A 17164-nucleotide genomic window follows, 5' to 3' on the forward strand; every position below is an offset into this window, starting at 1 on the left:
GATGATAGCAGTGAGCTATATCCCTACCAGAGTCCAGTATGTGGTTGTTGCGGAGGTCCAGTATCTGGATGTTGCAGTTGAACTTGAGCAGGTTGCCCAGCTGTGCAGAGTCCTGCAGGCCGTTCAGCTTGTTATCAGCCAAGTACAGCTCCCGTAGGTTCATGTTCATCTTCAGAGCCGTGGCTGAAGAGAGGGAGGGAGGGAGACACAAATGAGTGAAGGATGAGGAAATGGAGGCAAAAAAACTTCTCAGTTAACACAGTGATGATTTCCTGTCTCCCCTCTTTCCGTCCTGTTACCCAGCAGCATGAGTGGTCGTCCAGAGAGCCCAGCGTTCTCCAGGTGCAGCACAGCAAGACTGCCGCTGATGCGGAGAGCCCGTGCCACAAACGGGGCAGAGTGGTCCAGTAGGGGCGTGTTGCGGGCGTCAAGGTACTGCAGAGAGCTCGTCTGGTGACAGACAAAAACACAAACCAACATTTCAAAAATCATATTTATTTTAGCCCTTTTTACATACGCAGTTGTACAAAGGATACCCATTTTCTAGATATCATACAGACATCCTCATGAGTCACTGACACATTCTTACAATCAGAGGTAAAAACATTTTCTCCTCCGTGTAGATGTAACAGTATAGACTTTACGTCCGTCCCCTCGCCCGACCTGGGCGCGAACCAGGGACGCTCTGCACACGTCAACAGTCACCCTCGAAGCATCGTTACCCATCGCTCCACAAAAGCCGCAGCCACTACTTCAAGGTCTCAGAGCAAGTGACGTCACCGATTGAAACGCCACTAGCGCGCACCACCGCTAACTAGCTAGCCATTTCACATCGGCTACATAGACATGCTAACCCATGACAGCAGACAGTTTTGCTTGTGTCTTCGGTAAGCCGGCGATCTACAGCCCACGTACTGTACGCTGGGGCTAATATGGGCGGCCGGTAGCCTAGCGGTTAGAGCATTGTGTCAGTAACCGAAAAGTCGCTAGGGGAAAAATGTTGATGTGCCCTGAACCACGTGTGCACAAACACGCTCGTATAGAGGACGTCCTTGAAATGTATATTGGATAATCCTCCCAGCATCCCTGGGTGTGGGAACAACGTGCGCAGGCAGGCAGGCAGGCACACACACACCCCTTCGGGTTTTACTGTGACCTGACCTCTCTTCCATAATCCAGCAACCTCCCGTAATCTGTAATCAGAGCTCTGATAGTGATGACTCACGTCACAGTGCCAGTTAAGAGCATTATCCCCTGGCTGGTACTGGAAGCCAATACCATTATTCTCTAACAAATACATACGACTCCCATGCAGCGATGATGACATATTCATAGCCATGTCCAGACACGCACAGCACCTCTGCTAATGTAAAGGACGTCGCTCTGCTTGCTCAGAGTATTTCTTTGCCTGCGATTTGGCTCAGAGGCTCAATCCCAGGACCTCTGCCTTGCAAACACGTGACCTCCCTCCTGAAGCGTCTCTATACATCACGCTATTGAAAGAGGCCTTCAAATTGAGCACGGGGCGGCGCTTCACGCCGAGGAGTGAGTTTCACAGATCCCTGTCTGCTACACTAACACTTACGCCAAAAAAGCGCATGCGTGTATGTGCACTGAACATATGAATAGAAAAAACCTTCGGCATGCCCGAGCATCCGATCGCTGCCCCAGGGGGTGCTTAAGGTGGAGACCGCAGGCAAGTCTCATCATCATACATGCCCAGGGGAGATGTCTTTCTAAACAGACATGGACTAAGTGTTAATGACTCACTGTGTTTCATCAACTCAGGGGATAGGATACGTTGCAAACCCCGTTGGTTTCAATGCATTCAACACATGCTGCTGGATTCTACCCATTGTGTCATTGAAGAGCCCATCACTTGCTTATTATGATTACTAAATACTGCAAGATTTAAAAACACTTGACCCCAATCCCTAAAAGTCAAAACATTGGACTATAAATCGCAACTTCCTGTACTATACTTATGCTACAATGTTTATTCTATTCTACTGAGCCATTTCCTTCATGCCCGTATTCTTATCTTTTCTTATTGGTTGTTGCTTTGTCGAGGATGAACCTGCAAGTAAACATTTCGTTGGACAGTATATACCATGTGTATCCCGTACATAAGACTAATAAAACATTCAGAAAATCATTTAGAAAATCCATAAAAGATAGTTGGTGATAATATCATGCATCACATCCTCTGTTCTACCATTAATTTCACACCCCTCGAGGTCAAGACCTCTCACCTTCCTCATCATGTGGGCTGCGGCCTGCCAGCCGCGGGTGCCGATGTGCTTGTTGAAGGAAATGTTGAGGTGTGTGGCCGACTCATAGTACTCAATCATGTCAAAGAGAGCTGACGCACCCTGGGAGGAAGAGAGGAGAGAGATGTTTAGAGAGGATCAAATGTTATGCCACACTTTACACTGGCCTTATGTCCTAACTACTAAGATAAGATCAGAAAAATATTCCCTAAACATATTCCCTACAAGTGTTGCTGTATGTTATAAAAAAAAAAAAGAAAAATAAACTCATTATTTATATTTTTAAAAAAAGCATTTATACCGTGACGTATCTCTTCAGTACTGTCGGTGCATCTATGCATGCACACATGAATGTATAAAAGTGTAGGTCTACAGTATAGTCTGTGCAAGCATGGACAACACGTGTGTGCATTTACTGTACATGAGCGAGTAGCTCATGGAGCCAAGTCTACAAAAGGAAATAACTGGTCAGACTCAGCTGCGTCGGTTTGTGTCCCTCTGCTCTACAGTAGAGCTGTCTGTCTGTGTCTGACCGTGTGTGTGTGTATGTGTGTGTCTCTCATCTGCTCATCGAGCCAAGCCTACAAATATCAGACTCAATAGAGCTCTGTCTGACCGTCTGTCTCAACCCAACCCCTCTCGAATAGTGTTTACACTCAGAGCTCTAGAGTAATCACACGACCCTGGGAAACACTAGACATCCTGTCAAAGGGAGGGAGGGAGAGGAAAACAGAGGGGGAATGACAGGACAGGGACAAAGGAGGGGAAAAAATAATGAGAAAGAGTTGAAGAGACATGGTAAATGGAAGATGGTAGGGGAAAACCGGGAAGGGAGAAGAGGGGGAAAGAGTGTGGACAAACATACATCTTCATCCAGGCTGGTCTGCTCCAGGTCCACCACTTTAAACTGGACCCTCTTGAACACCTCCTCCAGGGACTCACACGCCTTATAGTCCAGCTTCTCACCTGGAGGGACACACAGTTCCACCTAAAGTAAGACCGGTAGTGTACGTGCGTGTTTTTGTATGCGTGTGTCTTAGTATAGGCTTACCTTTAAGGTCCAGGCATTCGTTTCGATGAGTTAGGTCTTTCAGCTCCTAAGAAACACAGTGGAACAGAACAACCCTCAGTCAAATACACAAACCCAATCATTCAGACAGACGACACAGCAGGAAAATGTCACCACACAGACAGACTTGACTTTGATCACATAAAAAGGTTACACATTTGAACTAGGAGGTCTACCGATTAATCGGAATGGCCGATTTCAAGTTTTCATAACAATCGGAAATCGGTATTTTTGGACACAGATTTATTTTATTTTTTTACACCTTTAATCTTTATTTAACTAGGCAAGTCAGTTAAGAACACATTCTTATTTTCAATGATGACCTAGGAATGGTGGGTTAACTGCCTATTTCAGGGGCAGAATGATAGATTTTCACCTTGACAGCTCGGGGATCCAATCTTGCAACCTTACAGTTAACTAGTCCAACGCAATGACCTGGCTCTCTCTCGTTGCACTCCACAAGGAGACTTGCCTGTTACGCGAATGCAGTAAGCCAAGGTAAGTTGCTAGCTAGCATTAAACTTATCTTATAAAAAACAATCAATCATAACCACTGGTTAACTACACATGGTTGATGATATTACCAGATATTATCTAGTGTGTCCTGCGTTGCATATAATCTGACTGAGCATACAAGCATACAAGAATCTAAGTATCTGACTGAGCGGTGGTAGGCAGAAGCAGGCGCGTAAACATTCATTCAAACAGCATTTTTGTGCGTTTTGCCAGCAGCTCTTCGTTGTGCGTCAAGCATTGCACTGTTTATGACTTCAAGCCTATCAACTCCCGAGATTAGGCTGGTGTAACCGAAGTGAAATGGCTGGCTAGTTAGCGCGCGCTAATAGCGTTTCAAATGTCACTCGCTCTGAGCCTTGGAGTGGTTGTTTCCATTGCTCTGCATGGGTAACGCTGCTTCGAGGGTGGCTGTTGTCGTTGTGTTCCTGGTTCGAGCGAGGAGAGGGACGGAAGCTATACTGTTACACTGGCAATACTAAAGTACCTATAAGTACATCCAATAGTCAAAGGTTAATTGAAATACAAACGGTATAGAGGGAAATAGTCCTTTAATTCCTATAATAACTACAAGCTAAAACTTCTTACCTGAGAATATTGAAGACTCATTAAAAAGGAACGACCAGCTTTCATATGTTCTAATGTTCTGAGCAAGGAACTGAAACGTTAGCTTTCTTACATAGCACATATTGCACTTTTACTTTCTTCTCCAACACTTTGTTTTTGTATTATTTAAACCAAATTGAACATGTCATTATTTATTTGAGGCTAAATTGATTTTATTGATGTATTATATTAAGTTAAAATACGTGTTCATTCAGTAGTTGTAATTGTCATTATTACAAATAAAATCGGCATCTGCTTTTTTGGTCCTCCAATAATCGCTATTGAAAAATCATAATCGGTCAACCTCTAATTTGAACCCATGTAAATGAAAAACTGCTCCTGTGTACATAGACCTAAACCGTTGACACGAAGAACAGATCGGTAAAATACGATTGCTCAATGGGATTAAAGTGCGTGTGTGCACTCTTACATCAGCAGGATACAACATCAAGCCAAGACCTGCCTGAACAGACAGGAAAACGGCAGACAAAGCATTTCTTCTGTTATCTGGACTAGTGTCATATAGTATTATAGAGTGCCAATAATAATATCCAGTGTCTTTATCTGTTACATGTCTCAGATCTTCACATTGGTACAGGGTGATTCTTCCCGTTCACACACTGTGTGTGTGTGTGTGTGTGTGTGTGTGTGTGTGTTGTAACCAATGTTCCCTCATTTTTTCCAGCGCTGAGCAAATTTGTCTGCTGAGCGCAAACTTGAACGTTGTGAAAATTCTGTGCAACTTCCAGCGAGTGTTTACTGTGAACACGGACGCTGTACTTGCCTTAAGTTACAGCTTAAAACAGTGGCAATGTAGGCTATGTAGGTGGCAATGTAGGCGGCAATGTAGGCTACTGCGGCTATTTGATCATAATGTAGGCCTACCATAGTGGCCTCCCATCAAAAACAATGGAAAAAGCTGATATATTATTCAGCCTACGGTAGCAGCCAATGTTTGGTCTTCAACGTAGGCCTTCATTCCATGAGACAAAAAAAATATATATATATATATATATATATATGCAGGGCTTGAAATGAACCTGTTTATCCACTTGTCCTTCAGACAAGGTAATAAACTGACTGATGCAATAAACCACTTAAAATAAAATGCATTATTCACATACCATTATTACAAACTCAAACAAATGCTACATTCTGCCTCTTGGCTACTTAGCTTATTCAAGCCTGTGTCTTGAAATACAACATTGCCCCTTTAAGACAAAAAAAAGAAAGAAGCTCTTTACCTGACTCGCTTTTCAAAGATGTCTAGAAATGTATACGGTTTGTGCTTATTGCTGACTACAAATGATCTATAACTGGGCTAATAACTTACTAACTAGCAAAGGATGTGAACATGTGCACACGTGGCAACATGCGCTTGTTTTTGAGATCAAAGCGAGAGCTGCATCTACTCACGACTGCTCATGCTGTAAACACAGTCCAGTTCAAATGAAATGGTACAGACCCATATGTGATCAGTTTCAGGAAACTAGGTGTATGTCGCGGGTCACTACTTCACAGGAGTGCCGTTTGAATGTAAACTTGATTTTTTTTATCAAAATGCCTTCTTGAACATGTGAACTTTCATGTATGCCATCTGTAAATATGAGTCAAGTTGTTAAAATTACGAGCCTAGTTGGTTTTAACCACAGAAAAAGACCACAAACTTCCTGCTGGCCATGATTGGCTGAGATAATGAGTGGGCTGGACATGCTGACAGATGAGTTTGGATTGGTCTGCCATATACTGTAGCACGCTTCTGTCTAGTTGAGCTAGTCATTGTGTCTAGGTAATCCTGCATAAGTGTTGCTCTCCACTTTCTGGAGGACAGAGTTTTGAAATCAATGGAAATTGAGTATGATAGCTAAGAAGATTGAGAAAACACCTGTCTCCAGATTACATCTTCAAACTAAAAGGGCAACAATGGCATCCGAAAGGAGACGTGTCCATCAATGAATGATGTATATGGGTAAGATAGTCTAGCTAGCTACATTTTCAGATATTGGTTAGCTACCTGCAGATTCATGCAGGGTAATAACATCATGAGTTGTGGTCATGGTTCATTGTTTAGCTAGCTAGCTACATGTCTTAACAAAAAGACAATGCAAGTAACCATTTCGGGTGCGTTCGGGAATTCAGTCTGGCCATCTACTCTGATTTCAGAGCACTCTCGACTGAGTGTGACAGAGCGCAGAATAACTGATGAATTTAAGAACGCTCAACACTCGTTGAATATGGCCGGTGTCAGTAAACGTTGGCAAAAAAAACGTAATTAAAATTGTTGCCAGCAGCAGTTACAGTCACCAACACTCTGGATAACATGAAAAACAGCCTAAACAGCTATGCTAGGGCGAGTAAACTGGTCAGTTTGTGCGGGGGCTAAAGCTTAAGAGGGTGCGACTGATGCTGAAGGGTGTAGACAAAGAAGAGCTCTCCAGTAGGTACCAAAACATTCAAAGGCCATTTTCTCAAAAGTGAGCTTACATGTTTATCAACTTTCAAAGCAAAATTACTTTCCTATTGCTCCTCAAATGCAGTGTATAATATACAATTTTGTAACTCTGTGTCTCTGCTTTTATCCAATGTAAAAGACAAATTAAAATTGTGATATATAAGACCGAGTCAAGGTGGTCGGTCACATATATGTCAATTGTCTATTTTGCATATAGGCTTACTGCAGCTCTGATTGTTTATGCCGCAGCGGTCTGTGTAGAGTACGGGCTGAAAAGCGCGTGTCAATACAATAGAATCCTACTCCGATGCCTACAACAAAATCTCTTCCGTTGTTTTTTCTTCCTTCCGGTATGTTGCATTGAAAGTGGCTACTATTGTGTTGAGTCGATCAAAACTGCCATAGTAGAGGGAAACGTTGACAGTGTTAACAGGGAAAACTCTAGAACAGTGGTCACCAACCTTTTCTGAGTCAAGATCACGGAGTCAAAAAGCAATCCGAGATCTACCACTCATATTATTATTATTTTTGAACATGACTTAAACGTAAGCCTATGCAACATTAAACATGAACTCACTCATAAAAACAGCAAGTCTTTGCTGCATTTGTTGACAGTCTCTAGTCATGGTTTTAAACGTTTTGAAATCTCAAAGTATCAACTTTTGCTGTAGCTTTTTTTGCACCTGCTACATTACTGTAGACACAGTCATCTGATTGGCCAGCGGTAGGCCTGGGAAGGCAGAGTTTAGATCTTCAGACACATGCAATGGTTCAAAAAGGCAACTGTTCCCCTCCCGGGCACAGGGTAACTGCATCGGGTGCTCCTACCGCCAACAGCCCAAGATAAAAAATAAATAAGGAGTTATCGTTTAAAAATATACATTTTTTTACAGAAATGTTTGGCAATCGACAAGGAATGCGATCAACCAGTTGGTGACCACTGCTCTAGAAATTTGAGTGAAGTTCAATCTCGTGCTTCTCTGTGGGCTGATATTTCTGTGCGGCAGTCTCGGAGCTACTGCCCAAACACGCAGTTTTAGAGAGAACATTGGTTGAAACATGCACCTGACTGACGCACGGCAGCCATTTTGTGCCAATAAAATGCACGCGTTCAAAGGACAAGGGAAATATTGCCATCTGAAATGTAGCAGGTCCATGAAACCTGAGCTGGACACATTGTGATTACAGTGTATTATTGAGGCCTTTGGCAGATATTGCCCTCAGTCACTTCTCTATACACCCCACAAGACTGTTTACGTGACGTGTGTGTGTCCTCACTCCACAGCAACCAATTCTATTCTGCACGTTTAGTGTCAATGCTGCTGCATTCAAAGAATTGTATTCCCACTCTAGGGATGAAAACGACACCACCGGGGGGGGGGGTGTATTCCAATCCACCCTCCCCCAGCCCACCGACAAAACCTGCGGCTTCCCTACTAACCCCCCACCCCCCCCAGCAAATCCCACTGCGCTGCACTACACGGCACAGTGAACATGCACTCGATAACCTCACCTCCCCCGCCACCGTTCGCTGGCTGCTCATCAGTTAGCCAACGCTGAGTACATTAGCTAAAACAGACCCGTGTCCTCGTATCAAAAGCAAAGTTCACCGGAGTGCTATTGGACCAGGTCTCTGCTATTGGAACTTTACATTTTTAAAATTTGACCTACACAACCAAGACCAAGATTAGAGCCATCTGCTTGTATGTTAATGTCAATACTTAAAAATGCAGAGAATAAAATAAAACCAAGTCTGTTCAAGTTCGACAGTGATAGATAGCTGAGAATGGATCATGGCCCCAAAGCACTGCTAGGATGCGACTTTGAGTTGAACATAACCCAGCCAGACAGCCATTAGAGTGAGAAACTACAGACAGCAGAAAAACAATGACCTTTCTATTTGCTTCCTGTTTGTTTTGGAAAACAGTCCAAGGCAAACTGTCCTTTTCTCAGCACATATCGAAGCTGCAGGCTAAAGTTAAATCTAGACTAGGTTTCCTCTATCGTAATCGCTCCTCTTTCACCCCAGCTGCCAAACTAACCCTGATTCAGATAACCATCCAACCAATGCTAGATTACGGAGACAATTTATAGATCAGCAGGTAAGGGTGCTCTCAAGCGGCTAGATGTTCTTTACCATTCGGCCATCAGATTTGCCCCCAACGCTCCTTATAGGACACATCACTGCACTCTATACTCCTCTGTAAACTGGTCATCTCTGTATACCCGTCGCAAGACCCACGAGTTGAGGCTAATTTATAAAACCCTCTTAGGCCTCACACCCCCCTATCGGAGTTATCTACTGCAGCCTTCAACCTCCACATACAACACCCGTTCTGCCAGTCACATTCTGTTAAAGGTCCCAAAGCACAAACAACGCTGGGCCGCTCGTCTTTTCAGTTCACTGCAACTAGCGACAGGAACAAGCTGCAACAAACACTCAAACTGGACAGTTTTATCTCAATCTCTTCATTCAAAGACTCAGTCATGGACACTCTTACTGACAGTTGTGGCTGCTTTGCGTGATGTATTGCTGTTGTCTGTGCCCAATAATGTTTGTACCATGTTTTGTGCTGCTACCATGTTGTGTTGCTACCATGTTGTTGTTATGTTGTCTTAGGTCTCTCTTTATGTAGTGTTCTCTCTTGTCGAGATGTGTGGTTTGTCCTATATTTATATAGTATTTTATTTATTTATCCCAGGCCCCAGTCCCTGCAGGCCTTTTGGTAGGCCGTCACTGTAAATAAGAGTTTGTTCTTAACTGACTTGCCTAGTTAAATAAAGGTTATATAAAAACGGCTCTCCTGTAAAGTAGTGACCTGTGACATATGCCTAGTTTCCTGACACGGGTTACATTTTACTGTAAACTAATTGAGAACAGACTTTCAGCACACTTATAGGGAAGGACATTCAACAAGCATGGCACTTACATAAATTACTGATGATTGGCAGAGAAATTTATGATAAAAAGATTGTGTGAGCTGTTTTGTTAGACTTCAGTACGGCTTTTTACATTATCGATCATAGTCTTCTGATGGAAAAACATAGGGAGTTAGTCCCACACCCTTTATTATTTTGAGCAGTGTATATATGTATATATATACACACATACGTGTGTGTGTCTCAGAGGGGTGAGGGAGGAACTATGGAAAGGCAACCCGATACGGCAGTGCACAGGGCATCAACAACAAGAAACAATAGGACTGTGTGGCTGTAGGTATGTCTGTACCTGAATAATGAGTATGTGTGTGTAGGCCTACACACTTTGAGTCATGAGTATGCCAAAGTGAATATCTGTGTCCTTATGAGTGAGTGTACATGTGAGTATAGATCTATAGTTGTGTGTGTACAGTATGGGTGTGTGTGACAGAGGGAGATTCAATGTCCTTGTGCAGAGGGGGAGCAGAAGAGGCAGAAATGTGACACAGGGCTGCCAAGCGTCCAGACCCTGAGGGCTTTGGTTGGGGCTACTGAGGCTCAGGCATTCCACACAGCCACCGAATAGGCTAGAATCCCTTAAACACACAAACTTAATGTAGTTAACCTGTAGGCCCCTGGCCGGACACCACATGCACAGAACGCACTAAATAAAGGGTGCATTTACAGGGGGGGTGGCCCACTAAAAACTCCTCTTTCTGGGAAGCCATTTTGTTTGACGGGTCTGTTTATACAGCCGTTTCCCCCTCCCCCCAAGGATGACTAAGCAGAAAAACTGTGCCATAGTGGATCAGAGCAGACCAGTAGCCAACACACTGACGACAGTGTATTCACTAGCTATTAACCCCACAGTGGAAAGTTACCCAGGCTTTATTTAAGGCCCGAGCAGAAGGCCAGCTAAGCGCAGTGATGAGTCTTTCCACAAGTGTGCGTGAGGTCACCCCCTCTCTCGCCAATGACTAAACACAGCCTGAGTGGGGTGATGGGAGATTCCCTGAACCTCCGTCACACACACACAAACCCACACACAAGCAAGATAGAGCAAAAGAGAGAGAAGGCGGATTGAGCAAGTTGTTTTTGCGAGGAATGAGCGAGGTAGAGAGAGCTGCAGGAGGTATAGACCGGCAACAATACAAGGGTTGAGAGGGAAGTAAAGGGGAGGCAATTCCTCTACCAGGAACATGTGTGTTTGTACAGTGCGTGTCCCCTGTAGGGCTGGGCAATATATCAAATTAATGCAATTCATTTGAATGTATGTTTCGGCACGATATTCCAAATGCCTGTATTTTTATTTTTTTAATGAGCATTTATGTCCGAGTGTTCTCATGTTGTCTTTCTGGTCTCATCCGCTCCTTTCTGTGCAGTGTACACCTTCCCATTTACACCAGAGATCTGTATATAATAAAGAGATGCTCATGTCTCTGCCAGAACAACGGGAGTCGTTGTCCCAAAGGCGGGAAAGCAGGCGAGAAGCTTAGGTTAAAAATAAGCACATAGGGACTATTTTGGACAGATTTTGGCAGGTGTGAAACCTCTCGCTTCACCTCTTTCTCCCAAGCCCCTCCCCCTACCACCCACAACAACAAAAATTTAAGCTCACGCCATCAGCTCTGACAAATGGTTTTAACTCGCTATTTGCATTTGAGGTTTGGTCCAACACAATCGGTCATACGGACACAGAAACACATGGAGACATTATTTTACTGTAATAGAGAAGTTAACCTTTCTAACCATACCCTGTTTATGTTTCAACTCAAATTTCAAGCAGAGCAGATACTACTAAAACAGATGTTCCAATGAACATTGACTCTGAAAAATGAATACTCAGTTTGTTGTGTGAGCATTACGTTTCGCTAGCATCATTTTGGTCAAATAAAGATTGTTATATTAGCTGTTTAGTGTTTGTGCAATAAGCACAAAACTATTATATAAAGGAATTGGCAACTCGTTCTCATTCTGAGAAATAAGATAGGCCACTTGATTTCAACATCTGAACCAAGCGGACAGGCTAGCATGCTGTTCAAACAGTTGGAGACGGACAGACGATTGTGTTCATAACTATTCAAAGGTTTTGCCTTGTTAGCTGAATTCAGAGCTTGTGAAATATTTGTATTTATTTAACTTGATCAAGTCAGTTAAGAACAAATTCTTATTTACAATGATGGCTTACCCCGGCCAAACCGGAACGCCGCTGGGCCAATTGTGTGCCGCACTATGGTACTCCCAATCACGGCCGGTTGTGATACTACCTGGAACCGAACCAGGGTCTGTAGTGTAGCCTCTAGCACGGAGATGGTGTTTTACACCGCTGCGCCACTCGGGATCCCCTAACAAAAAGGTCATTTTTAAAGACATACCTGAAAGCCAGATCAGTGATTTTTGCAAAAAAGCAGGTATAATAATAATAATAATATTTTTATAAAATAATTAAATTATTAGTGGGTCTTAAGGTTGTGGAAGGCATATATTCAGCCTAGGTATAATTTCAGGAGCTCTGAATTCAATAGATTGTTTTAAATGCTGTGGATTTTACTTTTAATTATACAACAAAGCTTATTAGAGAAAACGTCACAAAAATCGAGATACATTGCGAATCGCCCATAAGTTTGAAAAAAGCTTTATGCCCTATCGCCCAGCCCTAGTGTCCTGTGTGTGGGCAGTGGCAGCGCAAACTGCAAACATCCGACAGTTATAACATGTCCCTGCACTCCACATCCTGCTACCAGCCCGCCTGTCACTCACCCTCAGTGACTCGTCCATATGAGCTCATCCTTACCCACTGCAGATTCCTACTGCCATCCCACGTTCACACACCCTGAAGCCCATTGTCTTGCTAAGACAAGACACACAACAGAGAAAGACTAACATGCTGAGGAGGCTTTAGGAAGATACTGTGGGTAATTAAAACCCGCCTATACTTCTGTATGCAAGCAAGGGGGTGTGTATTGACCATCAACAGAAGGCTATTGACCATCAACAGAATGTTGACAGTAGGCTGCTTTAGCTTAAGCGTGTGGGTGTGTGTGTGTGTATGTTTGTACTGTTCAAGGGTGTGTTTGAGAATTGTTGGAATGTCTGTGTGCATGTGTGGCCGTATGCGTGAGTGTGTTAAGGGTGGACGGAGGGATGGGTGGCCAGAGTTCTGGGGTGGGTCTTGAAGAGTAAGCACTTTCGTAAATACTCACTCAAACTTTCTAATGACACGGCACAGCAGACAGAGACATGCTGGAGTGCAGGGGTGGCTGGGCAGGTAACCGTGGCAACTTACAGTAGGAGGGTCACACACTCCCCCTCCCCCTCTTATGCTACTTATGGCTGTGCCACGGTCTTGCTCTTAATTTCAATCCATCAATACATTACTAATTCCATCTGTGATTGCTCTCTTTACAAGCAAATATCATGGTCTCAATGCTGCATTGGTTGACCTCTCACATGAACGGAAAGGAAAAAGACTACTGGACAATATAATTACAGCAATAAGCCAAGTACAAACTGGCAAGGTCCGTGTCATAATCGGTTATCCAATCATGAGCCCTCCCCCTGTTCTGCCCTTCACAGGTTTCCCCATTCATTCCTGTTCTGTCACCAAGACAAAGGGAAGTCTCTGCACACACCGGTGTGTGTGTGTGTGTGTGTGTGTGTATGTGTATGTGTATGTGTGTATGTATGTATGTATGCATGCATACTGCTAAAAAAAAATAAAGGGAACACTAAAATAACACATCCTAGATCTGAATGAATAAAATATTATTATTAAATACTTTTTTCTTTACATAGTTGAATGTGCTGACAACAAAATCACACAAAAATTATCAGTGGAAATCAAATTTATCAACCCATGGAGGTCTGGATTTGGAGTCACACTCAAAATTAAAGTGTAAAACCACACTACAGGCTGATCCAACTTTGATGGAATGTCCTTAAAACAAGTCAAAATGAGGCTCAGTAGTGTGTGTGGCCTCCACGTGCCTGTATGACCTCCCTACAACGCCTGGGCATGCTCCTGATGAGGTGGCGGATGGTCTCCTGAGGGATCTCCTCCCAGACCTGGACAGTCTGTGGTGCAATGTGGCGTTGGTGGATGGAGCGAGACATGATGTCCCAGATGTGCTCAATTGGATTCAGGTCTGGGAAACGGGCGGGCCAGTCCATAGCATCAATGCCTTCCACTTGCAGGAACTGCTGACACACTCCTGCCACATGAGGTCTAGCATTGTCTTGCATTAGGAGGAACCCAGGGCCAACCGCACCAGCATATGGTCTCACAAGGGGTCTGAGGATCTCATCTCGGTACCTAATGGCAGCCAGGCTACCTACCTCTGGCGAGCACATGGAAGGCTGTGCGGCCCCCCAAAGAAATGCCACCCCACACCATGACTGACCCACTGCTAAACCGGTCGTGCTGGAGGATGTTGCAGGCAGCAGAATGTTCTCCACGGCGTCTCCAGACTGTCACATCTGTCACATGTGCTCAGTGTGAACCTGCTTTCATCTGTGAAGAGCACAGGGCGCCAGTGGTGAATTTGCCAATCTTGGTGTTCTCTGGCAAATGCCAAACGTCCTGCACGGTGTTGGACTGTAAGTACAACCCCCACCTGTGGACGTCGGGCCCTCAATACCACCCTCATGGAGTCTGTTTCTGACCGTTTGAGCAGACACATGCACATTTGTGGCCTGCTGGAGGTCATTTTGCAGGGCTCTGGCAGTGCTCCTCCTGGCACAAAGTTGGAGGTAGCGGTCCTGCTGCTGGGTTGTTGCCCTCCTACGGCCTCCTCCACGTCTCCTGATGTACTGGCCTGTCTCCTGGTAGCGCCTCCATGCTCTGGACACTACACTGACAGACACAGCAAACCTTCTTGCCATAGCTCGCATTGATGTGCCATCCTGGGTGAGCTGCACTACCTGAGCCACTTGTGTGGGTTGTGGACTCCGTCTCATGCTACCACTAGAGTGAAAGCACTGCCAGCATTCAAAAGTGACCAAAACATCAGCCAGGAAACATAGGAACTGAGAAGTGCTCTGTGGTCACCACCTGCAGAACCACTCCTTTATTGGGGGGTGTCTTGCTAATTGCCTATAATTTCCACCTGTTGTCTATTCCATTTGCACAACAGCATGTGACATTTATTGTCAGTGTTGCTTCCTAAGTGGACAGTTTGATTTCACAGAAGTGTGAGTGACTTGGAGTTACATTGTGTTGTTTAAGTGTTCCCTTTATTTTTTTAAGCAGTATATATGTATATATATATTATTATTATTTTTTTTTTTTAAACAGTAGAGGCATTCCCTAGCAGATCTCAGGAACTGCTTATTCTTAGGGATTGGAGCACACATGACCTTGCAAACAGAAAAACAAACATCAACAAACAAGACAGACACAGCACATAAACCCCCCTGCTGCTGTCAGCAAAGCCCAGCTAGCAACATGACAATCCCCATGGTGGGTGTGAGTGAGCTGCCCCAGCAGGGTGGTTTGAGATCAGGTGATGTTTGATTGTGTGCCAGGAGTGATGAGGGGTGAGAGGGTTCCACTGGTACCAGATTTCGATGAGGTGGTGATGGAGTTGGGGATTTAAAGTCCAGATGTAGGCCTAATCTAGCTCTACGACAAGACTCTAAAGCCTGAATGATGCCCGGTGTTTCAGTGCTGTTATTAGGCTACTGAAGTAGTGGCATGGAGAATTATTTTTCTATCTATATCTGTGCACGTTTCATTCAGGTTTACCTGCATCTGTTTGAGCACTTTGGGGATGAGTTTACAGTTGAGTTTCACACAGGCCTGTCTGTAGGCAGCGAGAATCTCATCCACCGTCACATTCTGGGCTGAAAAACAAGAGTCAGAGCAACAAGGTGAGACACATGATCACACACACACACACACACACACACGTGGCCTGTTGATGACATTAGTTTGCATCAGACATTATAGCACAGAACGATTGACAACACAATGACATAACACTCCCATTTTCTAGTTATGTTCTCACCTCTTTATAAAACATTTGCAGCAAGTGAGTTAAAACAGTTCAAAAAAATGCAGTGATTTCACACATTGGCTGAGTGAGTCATAAACAAGTGGCATTTTGAGACAGTAAGTATATGGGATTTGCCATCTCCTTAACAAATGGACAAGGAACAAAGCCAATCGGATCCACTCTCTATAAAATGGCTGGTGTCAGTGTTCAGACTGCGTCGGACTCATCAGTGGAGAGAGGGGCAACATGGAGACCCCCGCAGAACGAGGGAGAGCGCGGTGTGTTGTTTTGGAAACTTTTGAAAGTCTATTGAAACGTTTCTTAATAACTAGCTACCTTTTGTTTTTGGATCCCGTGATGTGGTTAGCATCAGTAGGTGGGACTGCTACTATCTGTCCTCGATCCTGCCGACCAAGGCTGGGTCTGAGGAGCTGTTTGGCGTAGCAACTAGCCTAGCTGCTAACTAGCTAGCAGGGTTTTCTTGAGGGCTTGAACGCAGCCCACAATGTGGTTCGCTATTGTGGCTGGGACCGCAGATATTCCTGAGCTTGTGGCTGTCTAGATCCCTGCTGTTTGTTGTTTTTAATCTTCCCTGTGACATGCTCTGTCTGGAACTGCGTAGAGTAACAGCATAAAAGTTTGCTACAACGACAAAAGCTAAAAGCCGGCGGGAGTACCGTTGACGACAGTGGCGTCGCTCTATCACAAAAACAAAAAGAGTTCTACAAGCAGTTGTTACAACAAGAAAATAACTTCAAGTCCTGTGTCCAAATACTGGTGCAGTCAACTTATAAAATAATGCACGACCTGACCAGAGGTCCAAAACCTGAAGTTTGCAGTTCTTCAGGGTCAGCTCGATGAGTATAAACAGGATAACGGCAAGTTGGGACAGCAATCTGTAAGTCATTGAGAGAGGACATCAGTACTGTATGTGAATCCATGATAACAGTAACAGAGGGACAATCAAGGCAGAACATGGTTGTGGACAGAATTGCAGAATCTCCACGAGACCTGGACGGAGTCTGAGGACAAAGTGAGGGAAATTATCTCGGAAGAAACAGATGATGGACCACAGGAAGATTGAAGTGGAGCGCGCAAAGGGAACTGGAAAACACACCACCGGCCCAGGTGACAGGCCCAGGGCGATAGTGGTAAAGTTCCAGAAGTTCAAGGACAAGGTAGCTGTTCTGGAAAGAGCCAAGAACTTGACAGGAACATTTATCTTCCTCAACGAGGTCTATGCGGACACTGTGCGCCAGAAGAGGAAATAACTGGGGACATTGCTTATATCCACTATGACAGGCTCATTGTCCACCCTCCCAAAAGCCAGGAAGGAATGAGA

General features: G+C 44.4%; 1 protein-coding gene across 3 annotated transcripts in view; it reads right to left on the reverse strand.

Annotated features, from left to right (window-relative positions):
• The window catches only part of LOC110503507 (protein phosphatase 1 regulatory subunit 37), a 56624-nt gene that overhangs the window by 11652 nt on the left and 27808 nt on the right, over positions 1-17164 (reverse strand). For all 3 annotated transcript variants that reach the window (XM_021581846.3, XM_021581848.3, XM_021581847.3), the window contains 6 exons: positions 15573-15670; positions 3322-3367; positions 3136-3236; positions 2253-2372; positions 300-450; positions 28-183 (listed from right to left, as the gene is read on the reverse strand). In XM_021581846.3, coding sequence (XP_021437521.3) covers positions 28-183; positions 300-450; positions 2253-2372; positions 3136-3236; positions 3322-3367; positions 15573-15670 — 672 coding nt within the window. The remainder of the gene's footprint in view (positions 1-27; positions 184-299; positions 451-2252; positions 2373-3135; positions 3237-3321; positions 3368-15572; positions 15671-17164) is intronic.

This window comes from Oncorhynchus mykiss, chromosome 24 (assembly GCF_057628025.1).
Source record: "Oncorhynchus mykiss isolate SJ-2025 chromosome 24, ASM5762802v1, whole genome shotgun sequence".
Classification (NCBI taxonomy): Eukaryota; Metazoa; Chordata; class Actinopteri; order Salmoniformes; family Salmonidae; genus Oncorhynchus; species Oncorhynchus mykiss.